General features: G+C 39.3%; 1 protein-coding gene across 2 annotated transcripts; it reads left to right on the top strand.

Annotated features, from left to right (window-relative positions):
* Positions 1–1436: 1436 nt before the first annotated feature.
* LOC122670821 (cellulose synthase-like protein H1) lies at positions 1437–16575 on the top strand. 2 transcript variants are annotated; one of them, XM_043867823.1, is made up of 10 exons: positions 1437–1442; positions 11051–11170; positions 11274–11598; positions 11692–11817; positions 11918–12034; positions 12264–12476; positions 12600–12735; positions 13716–13900; positions 14473–14823; positions 15983–16575. In XM_043867823.1, exons 2-10 carry the CDS (start codon positions 11112–11114, stop codon positions 16517–16519), a joined length of 2049 nt encoding a protein of 682 aa, XP_043723758.1. In that variant the 5' UTR covers positions 1437–1442; positions 11051–11111; the 3' UTR covers positions 16520–16575. The 2 variants fall into 2 exon arrangements, with proteins under 2 accessions (XP_043723758.1, XP_043723757.1); XM_043867822.1 differs by lacking the exon at positions 1437–1442 and having other exon boundaries at positions 10887–11170.
* Positions 16576–17149: the final 574 nt, after the last annotated feature.

Below are 17149 nucleotides of genomic sequence, written 5' to 3'. Positions count from 1 at the left end.
CCCGTGGCGTTTGGCAAACGTATGCATGAAGGTTGTGCTACCTGGGCGAGATAAAACCTATCCCTAAGAGTCTTAGCCATGATTGGTAATTCTATTCACTCTAAACGGTATTTAGAGTTACGAGTCCAACCAACCATACACAGTCCATAATACCAAATAAAAATAAAAGAAACAAGATAGCAGCAATATCAATTCTTTCTTTGTCCTCTAAATTCGATGTGAATTGTTGGATTTATTTCAAATCGGGGTCAATGCAAAACCTCCTGACGATCAATGGCTTGTAGATTGGTCATACCTAGAACCACCTTAGGAAACAATGTCGTTACCGCCGTAGCTATTGGTCATTATTCCCTTTGGTGATTTGGTAGCCAGCATCCCTCGTCACCACATCATGATCAGGATTGGACTGTCGATTGTACTTTTCCAACAAAATAAATCAAATGTGCAAAGAAAGAAATTCACGATCCACAAATATAGATGAGATAAGATAACTAGCTCAAAGTGAATCAAGATCTAACATAAAATAAAATAAAATAAAATAAAAACTAAATAAGCAACTAAACTAACAATGCAAAGAAGTTCACTTTTTTTTTATTGGGTTTTTTTTCAAAATTAATAAAAGTAAATGAAAAACACTTCGAATCAATTGAAAATGAAAACTAAACAAACGTCGTCCTCCCCGGCAACGGCGCCAAAAACTTGTTTGATAAGAAAAATAACTGCAAGCGCACAATATCAGCTGTAGCTACGGGTCGAACTCAAGGAGGTTGGGTTGCTTAAATCTTTTCAATATAGGCAAAGTGCACTCAACAAAAAATTTCTATCTCTAAACTTAAACTAAGAAAAATACCAAGATCAACTATCAAATTAAGAAACTAGACTAAACTAGGGCAAACAGAATTAACACAAAAGAGAATGAGGTGGGTAGATTCAAATTGAGATGGGCTCTTGGGGATGGAATCCACCACAAGGTTAGGATAAGTCAATGATCAACACATCAAAGCATTGCATATATTATGGTCTAGATCTATAGGAGATACAACGAAAAGGGCTAACATATCCTATGAGTAGTACACATTCAATACACAATTAGATCTTAAAAATCATAAACATGAATGGTGTCAAATGACTAAGATGACATGCATAATGCGGCGGTCAACAATTGTAAGCCCAAATAATGAACATGTCCATTAATACACAAGCATTCAAATCATCAACTCATCCTTCCCTCATGGCTTCATCCTACCTCAAGAGTTGAGGGTTTAGTTGGCCATGGAAAATCGATGGAAGGAGAGGGGGTTGATGAAGAGAACATTAAAAACTAAACTATAAAAATAAAATCAAATAGATTAAAGAACTTAGCTTGTGTAGAACTTGGACTTGAACCATTGAAGAAAAATTTTCAGCCTTAAACTTGAATCAATAATTTGAATTACACCAATGTAAGAAGGGGATGGAGATTAAAAATCCTACATTACATTAAATCTAGGAATTAAAAAGATAAAATTACATCAAAGTTCTAAGCTTAGACAAAGAAACTAGAAAGGAAAAAACAAGAGAAAGAATGCTAAAACAAAAGACTAAAGAGAGAATGAATTTCGAGGGGGAGAAGACCCCCTATTTATAAACACAACCCCCAATCCCCCCTTGCAAAATTTGGCCAGCCTTCCTCTCTCTTTCCTAATTCAACCAGCCAAGGGAGAGATTCCCTTGATCAATTTTTTCCAATCAAGAAATTCTAAATTTGATTTTTTTTCAAAGAAGAAAGAAAGAGAGAGAGAGAGAGAGAGAGAGAGAGAGAGAGAGATTGAGATTTTTATCCAAGAATAGAGAGGGAGGTGGAAATTGGATCCACAACTCCAAAAATAGAAGATCTCAATCAAATCATCAAGAAAATCTTTCCAATCTTCCAAGATTTCAGTAGCTTGCTTTGACTTGGGCTCTACTCCACAGCTGAAAATGCTCGATGTCATCAACAATGCACTTGAACAAAAAATACCGCTTGGAATTTTTTATGGGAATATGGGCTGCCCCTATTGAATTATGAATTTGCTTGTTTGGGTCTTCATGGCCCAATGGTCCAGCCCATATATGAAATTAATTCTTGGGCCTATGGACATAGACTTCTTTAAAACTTGATTCCTTGCATTTCAGCTCCACAAAGGCTTCTTAGCATAATTTGGGTTTCTTTTTCAAGAATGGACCTAAAACCTGAAAACACATAAAAACACCTCGAGTACCTCTATTCAAGCATAAAAATACAAGAATATAAAGGCTTAAATTCACATATAAATATGTTCATTACTCAACATCCCTCCCAACATGCCAGAGAGGCTACTGTACCGGGAGGCGATCTACTATGGTCTAATTAATCATGTTTGAATAGCCAGATAGGGTCAATTCGATGGAAACATGCTGAGGCTTGCCAGCTCTGTCATGGGTTGAGCCCCTAGCGATGGCACTACAATACGGTGAAGAAGGCAATAGTTTATGATAAGCTTTCTCAGTAATCGAGAGAAGCCCTAATGATTCTATTTATAGAAAACTATACAAAGGGTTAAAAATCAATGGTCAAATATAAAGGAGTTAGTTACAAAAGGAATCAAGATGTAGGGTTGTGTCAGCTGAGCCATGTGGAGACTGTTGAGCTGTTTCCTCTTTAGACTCTGATGTAAGCTTTGTAAATGTGTGAGCTATAGTGAAGTGTGATGCTGAGGTGGCATCTCCTTTATTCCCCCGCAAACTGGGCGTGGATTTGGAAGACAAACCCAGTTTGAAACAAAGATTAGCAAAGGCAGCTCGAGGGAGGGGCTTTGTAAACAAATCAACCAGTTGTTGTTGAGAAGGAACAAATTTGGTGACTAAGGATCCAAGGGCTACTTTCTCACGCACAAAATGGTAGTCCAATTTGATGTGCTTGGTTCGTGAGTGAAAAACGGGATTAACTGTGAGGTAGAGAGCACTGATTGTAGACACTGAATTTTGTCACCCCCCCAGTGATGACGACGATCGGACACAGAAGACTGGCAATGTCCCCAAAATCAACACTATATCGAAAAACATCTCCACTCATCCTGTAGAGCGTACATCATGCGAGTAACTTCCCCCCAGACAACCCCAGACTGCCCGCGCAACCCCCACGAGGAAACATCACGGTCGCAATAGTTTATGATAAGCTTTCTCAGTAATTGAGAGAAGCCCTAATGATTCTATTTATAGAGAACTATACAAAGGGTTACAAATCAATGGTCAGATATAAAGGAGTTAGTTACAAAAGGAATCAAGATGTAGGGTTGTGTCAGCTGAGCCATGTGGAGATTGTTGAGTTGTATCCTCTGTAGACTCTAATGTAAGCTCTATAAAGGTGTGAGCTGTAGTGAGGTGTGATGCTGAGGTGGCATCTCCTTTATACGGGCAGGCCCTGATGGTGGTTGTTGTGTTTCCCATAGCAGTATGGTGCATGTATATAATAAATTGATGAGATTGATTAGCTTGAAGTGGTGTTTAGGGCTGGTTAGGTGTAAATTGATTTCCCATATCTGCAACTCATCTTCCCCAATCAATTTTGGGGAAGATGAGTTGCAAGGTTTTTTTTTTTTTTTTTTTTAATTTCTTCTTATAAGGGTAATTATGTCCGTTCATAGCATATTATTAATGTTGTTAGTCATGAACTGACAGAGTGGGTGTATTTGTTAATGTTTGTAAACCTCAGGGGGTACGCAGAATTATCCAAAACTAGGGGGTGAAATTATGCTTTCCTTAAACCTCAGGGTGGTATATGTAAATTACCCTAAAATATTCTTTGAAATGAGAGTCTCAAATAAGCACAAGATGTATTATTTGCAATCCATAAATATAGAGAATATAATGAGCAAACATCACAAGAATTAAAGGATCCTGCTGCTATTGTTGATTTTCTTCTTGAAATTACAAGAAGAAAAAAAAACCAAGTTTTGTTTAAAAAGTGATAATAGTGAATGCATCTGCCACTGGCTACAGCACATCTTGGTTGATTGGTTTTTGCTCTGTCCACATGCTTCGACTAAATCCTAGAGAATAACAGTATACAGCTAAAAGTGTAGACATCACTCTTATGTCATCCAATGTGGCATTGTTCCTCATGCCTCTTCTTCTTTTCCCACCGCTCAAGACCAAAGAGAGAGAAGACCATGATTGAGACCACACATGGTAGTAAGCTGATGAGTTGCGCAACGTCTCTCTCTGTCCATGGGGTCCAACCATGCATGGTGTTGTAGGGACTTTTTATTTTTTTCATTTCAAATTGCAGCCTGACATCATGTCTCATGTCCTCTAAAAGTATCATAATATGTTTTGTTGTTTTGCTCTCTTTGTTCATGTCTAGTTCACTCAAAGGGATATGTTTAGATTGGATCATCAGAATCTTTTTTTTTTTTTTGGCCCTAATCTATTATGGAGTTGTGAATGTGATCGATCCAATAAAACAAAAGCACTCTTTGTTTTATCATGTGAAGTTTTGTACTCTTTGTTTTATCAGTGCCGCACTAACTGCTACTTCTGAAGCAGCCAGGTATAGCTGCAATTTCTATTCTAATTCGGGTCGGACCAACAATGGTGCACACTTGAGATATCTTTTTAATTCTTCGAAAACTTGTTGGCATTTGATCCACCGAAAATCTTTAGGACTTCTCAAATTCTTCAATGTGTTAAAGAACGGGAGACATTTGTCCCTGGCTTGAGCGACAAATCTACTGAGAGCCACGACTCTCCCAGTCAATGTTTGAATTTCTCTAACAGTTCGGGGTGGTTGTATTTCCCAAATCAGCTTGATCTTCTCCAGATTGGCTTCAATTCCTCTCTTCTCCATGAACCCTAGGAATTTTTCTGACGTCATGTCAAAAACACATTTCGAAGGATTCAATTTCATTCTATTCTTCCTTAAACACTGGAAAGTTTCTTACAAGTCGATCAAATGATGCTCGGCTCGAACGCTCTTAACCAGCATATCATCCACATATACCTCCAAGTTTCTACCAATATGAGGCTTGAAGATGTGATTGACTATTCTCTGATAAGTTGTCCCTGCATTCTTCAAGCCGAAGGGTATGACTTTGTAGAAAAAAAAATCTCTGTTCGGTCTGAAAAGCTGTGTATTCCTGATCTACCTCCTCATCAAGATCTGATTATAGCCTGAGTAGGCATCCATGAATGTAAGCATTTCGTGTCCTGCCATTGCATCTATGAATTGATCGATCCACGGCAGAAGAATAGAAGAACAATGGATGCTTGCTTGCTTGCTCTGCCCTACTCACATCTTTTGACCTCCGCCCCACTTCCCTCTCACGGTCTCGGTTCTGCAACTCAGTTTAGGGCTTTGCTCTGCTCGTGAACCTCTGCGTTTTTGGGAAGAATAAGAGAAGAACGACGAATGGAGGAAGAAGAGAAGCTTGCTCTGCTCCCCATTTTTTGGGAAGAAGACGATGGATGGAGCTTTTATTACTCAACATTTTTGGGAAGAAGAAGAGAATAACGAGCCAAATCTATTTGGGGATTTTTGTTTGAATTGTTTAAACCCTAGTTTGGTTTAAGTGTAGGTTGGATTGGGTCTGGTTTGAGTAAGGGTGAATCGGTTTGAGTGGGGGTTTAAGATGGTTCAATCATGACATGGGTGAAATTCAAAAAAATTTGAATTTGGCTGATGTCAACCGTTGGATACTCATAAAGACAAGTGGCGCTCTCATAGGACTTGGAAGTAGGATGGAAGTACCAGTAATGGAAGTAGAGGATGTGAATCCCTTAAAGTGTAAACATCACTCCTTATGTCATCCAATGTGGCATCGTTCCTCATCCAATGTGCCATTCTTCTTTTCCCACCGTTCAAGACCACAGAGAGCGAGAGAGAGAGAGAGAGTAAAGACCATGATTTAGGCCACACATAGTAGTAAGCTGATCAGTTGCTCTACATCTCTCTGTCCAGGGTCTAACCATGCATGGTGCTGCAGGGACTTTTAATCTTTTTATTTAAAATTGCAGCCTGACAGCATGACTCATTTCCTCTAAAAGTATCATAATGTTTTTGTTGTTTTGCTCTCTTTGTTCATGTCTAGTTCACTCAATGGGATATGTTTAGATTGAATCATCAAAATCTTATTTTAATTTTTTTTTTGTCCTAATCGATTGTGGGATTGTGAATATGAACGATCCAGATAAACAAAACTCGTTGTTTTATCATGTGAAGTTTTGTTAGCGTGTTAGGCAGATTCCACAATAGATTTGAATGGTGGACATAGTCTTACAATTGTTCACATTTCATCCATATCCTCTTCACCTACCACAGATTTGAAAATTTTAAACTAAACATATTTGTAGAAGATTAGGTAGGTAAGATATACTATAATTATGTAATTATCTTCCATATCAGTAGGAGATTAGCTAGGTAAGATTCCTTGTGTATATATTATCCTATTGTACACATAATATCAAATATCAAGGTGCTGATTCGTTATCCGCCTATCACACTGTGGTTAAAAGCCACCATGATGAACTGTTGTCCTACCGTACTATGCCCGTTTGCTCTTGTGGAGCTTTGAAACCACTCCAAGAATTTTTGGAAACAGATTTTTTGATGGACTTTCTTCAAGGCTTGGATGACTCCTACGCTGTTGTGCGTAGTCAGATTCATCTAATGGAGCCACTACCCACGGTTAATAAGGCATTTGCCCTCCTACTTCAAGAGTAACACCAGCGTTCCATTCAAATTCAGTGCAATACTATTCCAGATCAGGCTGCAATGGCTGCCAGTCCCGTGATTGAGCCTTCTCGTGCTTCACGATCGGCATAGCCCTCTTCCAAACCATTATACCATTGTACCCATTGTAATAAAGATGGGCATTATGAAAGTCGATGCTTTAAAGAGCACAGCTATCCAGATTGGTGGACCAAACGAGCAAACACCAAGTGTCTTGATGCCGGATCTTCTCGTGGCTCCACCTCTCGATTTGTTGTAGTCCCTGCGGAGGCCACTCCAGCAAATATCCCTTCACTCACAACCGAACAGCTGCAACACCTGCTCTCTCTCATTCCCTCTGGTAACTCTCCTATGGTTAACATGGCAGGTAACTTAAAGCCTTCCGCATCTTCTTGGATTATCGATTCAAGTTCCACCGTGCACATAACATATGATGCATCTCTTTTTACTTATCTTAAACCATGCACTTCTTGTTCACCTATTGTGTTACCTAATGGATCTTTTGCACCCATTACACATTATGGATCCATTTCTTTAATGCCTGGTTTTACTCTTCATCATGTCTTACTTGTCCCTTCTTTCAAGTTCAACCTTTTATCTATTAGCCAAATCACTGCTTCATCTCAATTGCTGTTACTTTCACTAACAATTCATGTCTCTTTCAGGACCTACTTTCGAAGAAGACTATTGCGACGGGTAACAAGCATGGTGGTCTTTACCTCCTTAATTCCAAGGTCCCTTTGGCTTTAGCGTCTGTCCCTGGCAATCATTTTGATCTTTGGCATTGGAGGTTAGGTCACCCGGGTTCTTCATCAGTAACCCTTTTGCATCGCCTTGATCCTTCTATTTCTGTTTCTAATAAGTGCACATGCACTGTTTGTCCTCTCGCAAAACAAACTCGTCTCCCCTTCCCCTCTAGTATTATTTCCACTTCATCATGCTTTGATTTAGTACATTTTGATATTTGGGGACCATACCGGACTATTTTATTATCCGGGGCACGTTTCTTTTTAACTATTGTGGATGATTACTCACACAACACATGGTTTTTCCTTATGTCCTCTAAATCTGAAGTTAATACTTTAATTCCTCAATTTTTGCTATGATCTATAATCAATATAAAGTCACCATTAAAAGTATTCGGTCCGATAATGGACTAGAATTTTTTAATCGTTCCACCACTACTTATCTCCTTTCTTTGGGAGTCTTGCACCAATCCAGCTATGTTGCCACCCCACAATAGAATGGCATTGTGGAGTACAAACGTCGTCATCTTCTTAATGTTGCCCGTGCCATTCGTTTTCAACCCAATCTTCCTATTGAATTTTGGGGAGAATGTGTTTTTACTGCGGCTTATTTAATCAATAGGCTTCCCACAAATGTGTTAAAAGGACGTTGCCCTTATGAAGTCCTCCATAACAAAGCACCACCTCTTTCTCATTTACAGGTATTTGGTTGTCTTTGTTTTGGAAGAAATCATATGGCACTTCAAAAATTTGATCAACGTGCCTCACCCGGTGTGTTCATTGGTTATCCATATGGCCAAAAAGGATACCGTGTACTTGACCTCCAAACAAAAAAGATTTATGTAACCAGGGACATTATTTTCCATGAACACATCTTTCCTTATGCCATTTTACCCACCCCACCACCCCTTGGGTCCCTTGTCCTTCCTTTACCACCCACTCACATTGATGCTTTCCCTAACAACAATCCTCCCACCACCGTAGAAAACCCCTTACAAAAGCCACACACGGATAACCCCACCACAGCTGCAAATTTCATAAATAACCCCCACACAGATACCCCCACCCCAACTGATGAAACCCCCATTGATACCTCAGACATAGATACCCCCCCCACGGTCCTTCCGTCCCTTGATGAAATGCCAACTCCATCACCACCTCATTTACCAAACGCCAACAAACCCCAACGGACTCGCCAGCCCCTTGTTACCTACAAGACTACCAATGCATGTGTAGCCCAACACATCTTCCTTCTTTAAATGCAGGTTCGTCTTCTCCTCATCCTTTACACCATTTCCTTAATTATGATCATTTTACCAACTCCCATAAAGCTTTTCTAGCCTCTATTGCTCTTGAGAGTGAGCCTCGCACATTTACAGAAACTATGAAGCATAAAGAATGGAGAGATGCCATGCAATCCAAAATTCAGGCATTAAACCAAAATCAAACTTGGTCACTTGTACCCCTTCCCCCTAGAAAGAAACCCATTGGCTGCAAATGGGTATACAAAATCAAACGACACTCAAATGGTAGTATTGAGCGATACAAGGCATGCCTTGTTGCCAAGGGATACACCCAGATTGTAGGTGTCGACTTCCATGATACCTATGCTCCAGTGGCGAAGCTCGTTACTGTATGAGTTCTCCTCGCCTTTACTACTGCCCGGGGATGGCCTTTACATCAGATGGATGTGAACAATGCCTTCTTACATGCCGACCTAAATGAGGAGGTCTATATGACCGCTCCTCCTGGTTACCGGTGAAAGGGGGAGTAGTTAGTGTGCCACCTTCAAAATTCATTATATGGTCTTAAACAGGCATCAAGACAATGATATTCAAAATTTTCAACTGCTCTCTGTTCCTATGGTTTTCGGCACTCCACTGCTGATCATTCACTCTTTATACTTTGCCAAGGCGCCGCTATGGTCTTCATCCTCTTATATGTTGACGTTGTGGCCATCACTGGCTCAGATACTACCTTAATCCATGATGTGCAACAGATGCTTCACTAGCAATTCCATATAAAAGATTTGGGTCAACTCAAATATTTTTTGGGAATCGAGGTGGCACGACCTAGATCTGGCTTATATCTATGTCAACAAAAGTATGTGCTTGACATTTTAGACGACTGTGGATACACTGGAGCACGGCCTGCGGACACACCCATGGAGCAAAATTTGAAATTATCAAATGAGAAAGGCGACCTCCTTATTGATCCATCTCCCTATCGCCGTCTGGTTGGCTGCCTCATATACCTGACGATTACCCACCCAGATATCATCCATACGATAAATATTTTGAGTCAATTCAAGCACAACCACGGCAACCCCTCCATGATGCTACTCACCGTCTATTACGGTATCTCAAAACGACCCCTGGACAAGGTCTCCATTTCAGTTCTGACAATACACTTGATCTCAAGGTCTACTGTGATTCAGATTGGGCCAGTTGTCCCATGACTCGCCAATCTATCACTGGCTACTGTGTACTATTGGGCTCTAGTCTTATTTCTTGGAAGACCAAGAAGTAACACACCATCTCTCACTCATCCGCCGAAGCCGAGTATCAATCCATGGATGTTGCAACTTGTGAATTAATCTGGCTTACATATTTATTGCGCGATATTGGTCTCTCCTTCACCTCTCAAGTACCATTGTATTGTGATAATCAAGCCGCTCTGTACATCGCAGCCACCCCTGTTTTTCATGAAGGAACTAAGCACATCGAGATCGATTTCCACCTAGTTCGTGAGCGACAACAACAGGGCCTCATTACTCCCACAAAGATTGCCTCCCGCTCTCAACTGGATGACATTTTTACAAAGGCACTTGGCAATGAGCAGCCCAAATTTCTACTTTCCAAGTTGGGCGTTTGGAATCTCCACGCTCCAACTTGAGGGGGAGTCTTACAATTGTACACATTTCACCCTTATCCTCTTCACCTACCACAGATTTGAAATTCAAACTAAACATATTTGTAGAGGATTAGGTAGGTAAGATATACTATAATTATGTAATTATCTTCCATATCTCCATATCAGTAGGACATTAGGTAGGTAAGATTCCTTGTGTATATATTATCTTACTGTACACATAATATCAGATATACAATTGAGTTTGAAATTCAAACTAAACATATTTGTAGAAGATTAGGTAGGTAAGATATACTATAATTATGTAATTATCTTCCATATCAGTAGGAGATTAGGTAGGTAAGATTCCTTGTGTATATATTATCTTATTGTACACATAATATCAGATATAGAATTGAGTTTGAAATTCAAACTTAACACATAGGGTGCATTTGGGATCCAAGATCAATGTTACAGAACTTGTGCAATAAAAAGGACTAAATACCTTAAAAGGATTATAGGGTTGGTCGATCTATCCCTGAAGATCAGGAATTATCTCAGTTCACCTTAATTATACTATGGCTAATCCCATTCCTCTCCCCCTGCAAGAGAGAATCTCTCGTAAAAACAACCTAAAGAGAGCCATGGAACTCACCATCTTCTTCCTCCTCCTTGCTCTCCTCTCTTATAGACTCCTATCTATTGACAACAACAACAACAAAAATAGTGTGGCTTGGCAACTGGCATTCCTCTGCGAGTCATGGTTCACCTTCTATTGGGTCCTCACCATGAATCTTAAATGGAACCCTTTTGAGTACAGAACATATCCCCAACGCCTCTTAAATCGGTATCTCCTCTTAATTATATGATTTTCTTTTCTTTCACTCTTCTATTACTTACTTCAAGCTTTTCTTCAATTCTCTTTTTTATTTTCATTTTGTTAACAATAGGGGTGTTGATGAGCTTCCCCCAGTGGATTTGTTTGTTACAACAGCAGACCCTGTTCTTGAACCACCAATCATCACAGTGAACACTGTACTCTCTTTGTTAGCTCTTGATTACCCATCTCACATGCTCGCTTGCTATGTCTCCGATGATGGTGCTTCTCCTCTTACCTTCTATTCTCTAGTGGAAGCATCAAAATTTGCAAAGCTATGGGTACCTTTCTGTAAGAAACATGATGTTCAAATCAGAGCACCTTTTATGTATTTCTCCGGCGCCGGCAGCACTGACAACCTCTCATCGGAATTCCAACAGGAATGGAGGAAGATTAAGGTAGTGACTCTGATATTAAAATTTTGATAGGCATCAAAATCAAAACGTGCAACTCACACATGTCTTCCATCTTTTTGTTATTTGTTATGTTAGAACGGATATGAACAACTCTGCCATAGAATTGAAGAGGCGGTTCAGAAAGGAATCCCATGTGAACTGACTGGAGATTTTGCAGCTTTCTCAGGAATTGGAAGTAGAAACCATCCTAGCATAGTTAAGGTAATTAAGAACACAACCCAAAAAAAAAAAATTATTTGATTTGATTGACAAATCCAAAATTTCATATTTGAAAACTTCAAGAATCAGAATTGATTTGCAGGTTTTATGGGAGAACAAGGAAAATATTTCAGATGGGATACCGCATCTAATATACTTGTCAAGAGAGAAGCAGCCCAAGCACCCACATCATTTCAAAGCGGGGGCAATGAATGTCTTGGTTAGAAGTTTACATTAACTTAAAATATATGTTAGGTATTTGACCGATATTCCAAAAGCTCCGGAACTCAAGCCCTTTAACCTATTTCATACTAGGCTGGCCCAATCTGACACTCATACAATAGAATGTGTCCCATTAGGCACATAACAATATACCACTAAGCTTGAGTTTCAATGTGTTGCAGACTAATTATCTCTCTAAAAATTAAAATTGTGTTTTCTATGAACAGAGTAGAGTATCTGGAGTGATGACAAATTCTCCATTCATGCTCAATGTGGACTGCGATATGTTTGTGAACAATCCACAGGTTGTGCTTCATGCGATGTGTCTCCTGCTTGGTTTTGAGAAAGAAACTGAAAGTGGATTCGTTCAGTATCCACAGATGTTCTATGGAGGTCTAAAGGATGACCCTTTTGGAAATCAGTATGTAGTTTTAGCGAAAGTGAGTCACCATAGAAGATTTAATTCCTTTTTCAATACCTACTAACTATTATAACTTATTAACAAATGTAAAAGAATCAGATTCTCTCTCTTTCTGGCTCTCTTATATTTTTGTTCTTTTCAGTACTTCATTCCTGGAATTTTGGGACTGCAAGGACCTTGGTATGCTGGAACAGGATGCTTTCACAGAAGAAAAGCTATATATGGGTTATCAGCAGACGAAGCAGAAAATAAGGGAAGAAATCATGGCGTCATTAATGGTAGGCGTCTCTTGCTCTCATGGTTTGAAGTATCGATATCGTATTGCCCATATCGTATCAGGCCCAATATATACTTTGCCAATATTATTTCGGTTAAACGGTATGGATAAGGGTAAAACAGTAAACAAAAATCTGTTTTTTAAGGAAAGTCAGGGGTAAATTAACTAGTCAGATATGGCCGATCCATGCCGATATCGTATCAGTATTGTCTCGGTTTTGCAAGTAACCAATACCCGTTTTGATACCGTGTACTAAAACCATGCTTGCTCTGTTCTTCTTTGAGTCTGGATCACTGCATGTCCCTGTATGTTGCTTCAGCCGTGGGATTTATGCTGTTATTTTGTTTAACTTTGGTCCCTTAGGCCTCATTGGCCCTCGCACTGGTGTAGGGGCCATCCGACTAGGCAGCATTCTTCATCCCTAAGTGTATTCAGAAGTTGTAATCTTTTTTAAATTGCCCCAGATCTTATTTCCAATAGTTTTTAAGTTAAGGATTAAAAAAAATTCAATAATATTTGAAAGTAACTTATCATTATGACATTATCAAAAGAGAAAATCTTATTCTAATCTTATCCAGACATTACCTCTTGTGTCATTCTTAAAAATTAATTTATTAATGGTAAGAAAAAGAGTTTTCAAAATATGTTGAAGGTGACTTATCATTATGTTATTTTCAAAAGCTAATATTGTTCATGTAATGTGACAAGATTACCCTTCTATAAAATAACTTTTGAAAATAAGATAAAGGGCAAAAAAAGAGAAGATTACAGTCTCTCAGTTCACCTACTTAGTGACAGCAAGATGCATCTTTTTATATTAAACATTGGTAGGTTACAATTTTTTTAAGGTTAAACAAAATATGTTATACTAAAAGGGCAAAAATAAGATTACAATTTTTTTACAGTTTTATTTTATTTTCATTTATTAATTCCTTTATATAAATTTCCTAAAGCTTGGTTTTGAGAATTTCGTTTTGCAAGGAAAATCACTGGAAACACTAAGAACAAAATTTGGAGAGTCAATAGAATTTGCAGAATCAGCAGCTCAAATACTATATGGGACAAATAACAGTATAAATCCTCCCCTCAATCTTTCAAGCTGCATCGAGGCAGCAATTCTTGTTGCTGGTTCAGTTTATGAGTATAAGACTGATTGGGGTACAAAGGTATGAATTTCAATTTTTATAAGGTTTAATTTTCTTTCATGGCAGTGGAGACTGGAGACTGGAGAGAGCATTCTCTTCATGGCCCAACACCTATTTTCCTGCAAATCGGGCATAATCGTAGTCGTCGAAGTGGAATAATCCCCTTCCATTATGGATTCGCAAATACCTCCTTACGTTTTAGTATTTTCTAAAATACCTCTTTTAATTGGAGTGGGAGTGGAATTCCATTTCGACACCTTCGCTTACGGGCAGTAAGTAATTCATGATGTACGTTTTTGCTCACACGTCAAATTTTAGTTTAAGGGAACATATTCTCTGTCCTGAGGAACGTGACCCATGCACCAACATGAGGCCAATGGGAATACACATGAAAGCATCAACAGGGGTGGGATTTCTGACTTTCATGAAGGGTGGGGTGGTCATTTTGCCATATACTGTGTCTGAGCGCAGAAGCCACACTCCCGGATAGGGTTCTTTTTCCCTTAGTTTAAAATTTAAATAAATGTTGTAACTTGCCTAGGCTACCACAAGTAGTTAAAGTTGTTATGGGTATTTTTTCTTAATTTGGACAGGTGGGTTTGGTTTATGGATCAACAACAGAAGATATGCTAACAGGGATCAGAATTCATGCAAAGGGTTGGAGATCCGTATACTCAGATTTGGACTCACCGGCATTTCTTGGGTGTGCACCGACGGGTGGACCCGTAATCATGACCCAAACGACAAGATGGGTCACTGGATTCTTAGAGATCCTCTTCAGCAGTAGAAGTCCCATTCTTGCCACCATCACCGCAAAGCTCCAGTTGAGACAATGCTTAGCCTATGTTTACTTCCTGCTATGGGGACCATGTTCTCTACCTGAGTTATGCTATGCTCTATTGCCCGCATTCAGTATCTTCACCAACATCCATTTCTTACCTACGGTAATTTTTTCAATCCAATCCAATTCCTTTAGTAGGAAACCGGTATGATGACGGGTTTTCTTTCCCGTTACTATGCATAGTGAAGTATAACGTTTTGTTATTTGACATATGGCAGTATAGGGGTTAGTCCATTGCGATAGAGGACCAAGAAAACATCTCATAGGTACAATTTTAGCTTAAAATGAGTAGAGGAAGTAGCTAAAATTAAAAAGTATGTCATTTCGTATTTTATATTTATCTCCATTTGATGGCATTTTGATAATTTTACTAAAATTTTGAATCCTTGCTTACTTTCGATTAAAATTTGACCATTGATATGTATGTGGAGTCCTCTATTTCATTGACCAATCCATGTACTGCCTGCCAACTGGTAAATAGTGAAAAATTATACTTCACTAGACATAGTAAAGCCTAGAAGAACTCATCATTGTGCCGGTTTGGGTGAGCCTCGACTATATAAACTGAGGGAAGCAGTTTTCTATCCAGGAGTGTGGCCTACGTCAGCGCTCCCATGAGCCTATCTCTCTCCTCCCCATAAAAGGGGGCAGAGGTGTCTTTTCATATGGGGAGGAGAGAGATAGACTCATGGGAATATTGGCGTAGGCTACACTCCCGGACTGAGTTCTTTTTCCCATAAACTTAATGCTGGATTAGAGAGACCCTCATAATGACAGGGAAATTACGTGATCAACCGTGTCCGGGTAGGTGTTAGAGAGACCCTCGTGTAAGAGCCTTGACTCTTACATGGGCATACTCTAAGTCCATTCAAATTCGCCACACTTAACCCAAAAAAATAATAATAATAATTTGCTGCTACTTGGGTTGCAGGAACATTTCTACTATTCGGGCTCGCATCCAAAAAAATGGAATATTTCACTTCTCCTTTGGGCTCATAAATGCCTTCCTAGGTTTTTGTATTTTTCAAAATCCCTTGGAGATTCCTAAACTTTGGCTGCGAGCCCGGGTAGCAGCTCAGCTAGAGGACAGAGGAGGGCCTTCTTGTGACAATGATTAACCACTCTTTTTCTGTAAAATGAGGGAGTATCAATCAGAAACAATATAATGAGAGCTTTCATTACCTAAGCCCAAGGGAAAGCCAGGCTACTTCTATTCTCAAAATACCTTTTTGAACACATGAATGAAGATGATGTCCTTACAGGTATCTGAACCAGCTATATTCATTCCGGCTTCCCTTTTCATCATCTATAACCTCTACACTCTTTCGGAGTACATCCAATGTCGCCTCTCAATCAGAACATGGTGGAACAACAGGAGAATGTCATGGATAACTACCTCAACAGCATGCTTGTTTGGATTTCTATGTTTCTTTCCCAAGTTTGTTGGGCTTTCAGAGAATGTTTTCAAAGTTACACCAAAAGATAACCAAGCTGGTTCTGGTACTGAAGACGCCGATCATGGCCGGTTTACCTTCGATGAATCACCAATCTTTGTGCCACCAACAGTCCTTCTGTTTGTAAACTTGACTGCACTCTTCATGGCCTTCCTTGATGGGTCTTCGTGGCTGGGGCTAGGGGAGATCATTTGCTGTGCATGGATGGTGCTCACCTTCTTGCCCTTCCTCAAAGGGCTCTTTCGGAAAGGAACATTTGGTATCCCTTGGCCCACCGTATGGAAATCAGTTGCGTTGGCATCAATCTTCCTGCACTTCTCAAGGCACTGGGCTTCTAAAGGTTAAATAGATAATCTCAGAATTATAGTTATTTACCTTCATGATACAAGCCTAGTCAGTAATTGTTGTTTGTAAAAATAAAAAATAAAAAGTTGAATGAAGGGTTCGAAAATTCTTCATAATTTTTTTTTTTTTTTTTTTTTTTTTTTTTTTTAAGGGAGAGGAGAGATCCTAGTGAGTCAGGCAAAGAGATGGATGATCAGTCAAAAGCAAGAGCCTCCACAATACAAGACAGTGTAGTGCTGGCTAGATTCTATAATTGATGGATTTACCTTCAAGACTGGTATCTCATTTTCAGACCAGTTAAAGATTTTGCCAGCTTGATTTCTTTCCTGATGTCTGAAAGAAGCATTGCTCACTGAAATATATGAAACGCCACCTCAAGAGGGAAAGAAGCAGGCAAAACTCAGATTCACAACTAAAATATACACAGATCCCAAATTCAGTGCATTAAACTTCATTCAAGGTAACAAGGAAAACAAAATCTTATTTTCCATGCGTATGGTTTTAAAAATCAGATCAGATGACAAACTAGAAACACCTCTAATCCGGATCGGCCAGAATCAAGATTACCCTCGATTGATCCGGCCGATCCAATCTCAATTTTTAAAACCCTGATTCTACACAAAGAAAGAG

The sequence above is a fragment of the Telopea speciosissima genome, chromosome 8, assembly GCF_018873765.1.
Source record: "Telopea speciosissima isolate NSW1024214 ecotype Mountain lineage chromosome 8, Tspe_v1, whole genome shotgun sequence".
Lineage (NCBI taxonomy): Eukaryota > Viridiplantae > Streptophyta > Magnoliopsida > Proteales > Proteaceae > Telopea > Telopea speciosissima.
Note: the sequence above shows the minus strand (reverse complement) of the source record. Positions and strands in the feature narration are given on the sequence as shown.

Excerpts from the sequence above, each read along its gene's own strand:
- LOC122670821 (XM_043867822.1), top strand. The coding sequence starts at position 10,902 with ATGGCTAATCCCATTCCTCTCCCCCTGCAAGAGAGAATCTCTCGTAAA. Across the intron at positions 11,599-11,691 it reads AGGAATGGAGGAAGATTAAG|AACGGATATGAACAACTCTG; the intron begins GTAGTGACTCTG and ends TTGTTATGTTAG. Across the intron at positions 13,901-14,472 it reads AGACTGATTGGGGTACAAAG|GTGGGTTTGGTTTATGGATC; the intron begins GTATGAATTTCA and ends TAATTTGGACAG.